The following is a 3,380-nucleotide window of genomic DNA, read 5'->3' as shown; positions in this document are numbered from 1 at the left end:
CAAAAGGTTCTAAACCCATTCTAGAGAGCCAATAACAATGGTTATGTTTTAAAGTTATTTTCTGGTTTGATGTTTTATATTAACACGTTTTCTTCAGGACACCTTTTTAATGGAATATAAATCAGTTATTCAAATGCTTTTTTTGAGGTTGTTTTTTTTAATTATGTAAACGTTATTCAATATTACTGTTACATACTTTAAAAAAAGGTACCTTTAATACTACAGAAATATAAACTAGAATGAATCTACAAATACAGTTTTATTAAGTCGGTATTAAGGTAAATTTACCCCAGAAAATACGATATTTGTTTTATAGTGTGTACTGGCACAAAGGGCTCTATTCTCACTTGGTTTACGCACCCTTTACACGCTGGAAGAAGAACATAACCCAAGTTAGAATAGGGCCCAAAGAGAATACATTAAACTAAACTAAACCATTATATCTCATTGCAATTACCTTTGCTTGCTATTGTTCCAGTGAACTACAGCAAAGTGTATCCACATCGCAACGAGAGCTCCAAGAATGAAGACATATCGCCAGACCGAATAAAGAAAGCAATCTGGATCTGAAACTCAACCAAAAAGGAGAAAAAAAAACAATTAAAGGTAACGTTTCTATTCCAATGCAGTACACTTCGTGGAAAAGTTGGGTACAGTTTGTCGCTTTCGTTTAGCTATCCTGCGTGTTAGTGGTATTGATATTTAATATTAGTAACCTGCACTGTACGCTGAAGTTAAAAATAAACACATGACAGTAATACTTAATACTTAATACAATAATACCGTACTGAAGTGAGAAAAGGAATCTATCAAAGCGACTGCAATTAAACCCTTCTTGCATTATATCAATCAGAATATACCTTGATGGGCTATATCTATATGATACTGTTGTTTCATGAATATATTTAAGGATAAATAAAAAGCAATTGATCGGAGAAAATGTTCAGGTTTCTACCTCTCTCACCGGTCTTGCTCACGCTTTTGCTCATATTCCGCCCGCTCTCTGTTTCCACTACACACGTGCACACGGTCCCGCTGCTCCAGACCGCGCCCGGAATGGTGATTTCATTCCTGATAAAGTCCGGAGTGGATGCACTGGAATTTCCGGTCCCGGAGTCGGTTAGTTCGTGTTCGATGACCCAATAGACCCGAGCCTGCTCGGGTACCCCGAACACCAGACACACTAAAGTAGCGGCGCCACTGGACTGGACTGCGCCCTCTGAAGGGGTGAGGATTTCAATATAAGCGCGGTCATCGGAGCCTTCTGTATTGGAAACAATAAGAGCGATGTAAATATATGGAACATTAAGAACAACACGATGGTTTCTTTTTTGCGCATAGCACACAGTACTTTGTATTAACGCGATGTGCATCACAGAACCAATAATCACGTTTAGCATTTTCATACGAAACCCATTCTATAGAACCGTGGGCAGCTCAGTATATCAGAATTGTGTTTTGAACCTAAATAAAACATTGGCTATAGATGTACAGTTGTGTAGGTGAGTTAAACATATCGAAAATAGTTAGAATTGGTCAACTTCACTGTTTTCAGACAGCAGATGGGAAAACGAAGCAATGTAACCGAAACCTACTACATGTCTCCAAATTTATAGGAAACCATATTGCAAACTGGCAAATTTACACGCAGTTAAAATAGACTGTTACGCGTTTTATAAAGAATGCATCAAAGTTGCATTCAAGCTTAAACCCGGTGTCCGAAATTGAGAGTTGATACAACATGTACTCCCGTCTTACCTCTAAATCACAAAATTACCACACTGCCCTAAGCGAAAACATTATTCCATCAAAATAGGACATTATTTCAGAAACCATCATCGCTATTCAATACCTTCTTACTTACCTCGTACTACTAGCGTGGATCCATTGCCCGTGTACATGAGTGAGCTCTTAATAAAAGCGCAATAGTATGTCGCGGAATCGTTCACCTGCGCGTTGTTGAGGTTCAGGGAACAGGATTTCTCGATTTCGTTGCCTACGAAGCTGCCACCGGGTCTGACACTTTGATAAGTTTCCAGGGTCGGTCTGCTCTTGGACCGCAGTTTGATCCAGATGACACTGAAGCACTTTGCAGCCGAGAAGTCTCTGATATCGCAGGTCAAGTTTACGCTGCTCCCGACCTCGGCTCTGACTAAGGGCGGGTATTGGAACAGCCCCGCATCTCCAACTGAAACGAGAAAAAAATGAAAACCAAGAGACTACTGTTCATATTTATAATAATAATAATAATAATAATTGAAGGAGTTTATTTTTGTTTCCCAAACAGAAATAACCTGGCCAACCCAAACATATTTAAAAAAATAATTTGACATAAAAATAGAAACTTTATAAATTAATTTTTTAAAAATGAATAAATACAAAAAGTGTAAATCTGTCACCATTTAATAGATTTTTTTGTATATAATAATAATAATAATAATAATAATAATAATAATAATAATAATAATAATAATAATAATAATCTGTAGACAGTTGTATATTTTGATTAAACAATATATTGATATGATATTCTGTATAAATTGTACAGCGCCGTACAAAAATAATCATATAAAAATTGAAAAACAAAAAAACAAACTTTGCCTGTAAATAATAATACTATACAAATTACAAGTGTAATATAAATCTGAACCTCCCAGTTGTTGTGCAATGTTAGAATATAAACAGTAAAGCCACGCTACCTTGGAGCGTGTAGAATAGCAGAATGAGCAGCATGGCGCGTTTCCCTGCAAGGCTGAGGAGAATGCTATGTGTGTTATCCGCACTGCAGACAGTATCAGTGAACAGGGCAAAGAGAGGGGGCTGCAATACACAAGCCAGGAAGTGTCCATATTGTACAGAGTTCCCGCTGCAAGGTGGCTCAGTATCGCAAGATTACATCTTTATACACAGTTAGTTATGGCTATACAAATACATACAACAGAAACATGTATTCCTACATCAATATTCAAACGAGTGACTTTTAATTCCAATATTCTAAAACTCCGCCTGACTCACCTCGGTTTCAAAGCCGTTTCTTTTTTTGTAAAAGGTCAAATCAATCGGTGACATTTTTCTTTGAAGAAAGTCTGTAAACAGACTTGATTTGCTGTGCGTCTGAAATCAAACCACTGGAACTGAAAATCTGGGGAAATTGTCTTGCAAATTAGCGATTGTCTAATTGAATTGATGACTTTAATAGGCCACCCGTGCAATTCATTTCAAACAGTAAAGAGAAAAGGAACACAGAGCCGCACACGATAAAACGCAGGAGACTTTTTAGAAGCTGTTTAAGACGCCCGATTAAAACACGAAGCGGTCTGACATTTTCAAGCACGGGTGCCTATTGTTTTTACATCAATGATTATATATATATATATATA

The 3,380-nt window shown here is 37.0% G+C and overlaps 1 gene segment (V, D, J or C); it reads right to left on the bottom strand.

Moving 5' to 3' along the window:
- Window positions 1–363: 363 nt before the first annotated feature.
- On the bottom strand, window positions 364–3,156 carry LOC121306941. The segment is given in 5 exon segments: window positions 364–370; window positions 458–566; window positions 956–1,264; window positions 1,865–2,188; window positions 2,700–3,156. Coding segments are annotated over 5 exon segments (783 nt in total).
- Window positions 3,157–3,380: the final 224 nt, after the last annotated feature.

This window comes from Polyodon spathula, chromosome 51 (assembly GCF_017654505.1).
Source record: "Polyodon spathula isolate WHYD16114869_AA chromosome 51, ASM1765450v1, whole genome shotgun sequence".
Taxonomy (NCBI): Eukaryota; Metazoa; Chordata; class Actinopteri; order Acipenseriformes; family Polyodontidae; genus Polyodon; species Polyodon spathula.
The sequence above is the reverse complement of the archived record's forward strand: the minus strand, read 5'-3'. Positions and strand labels throughout refer to the sequence as shown.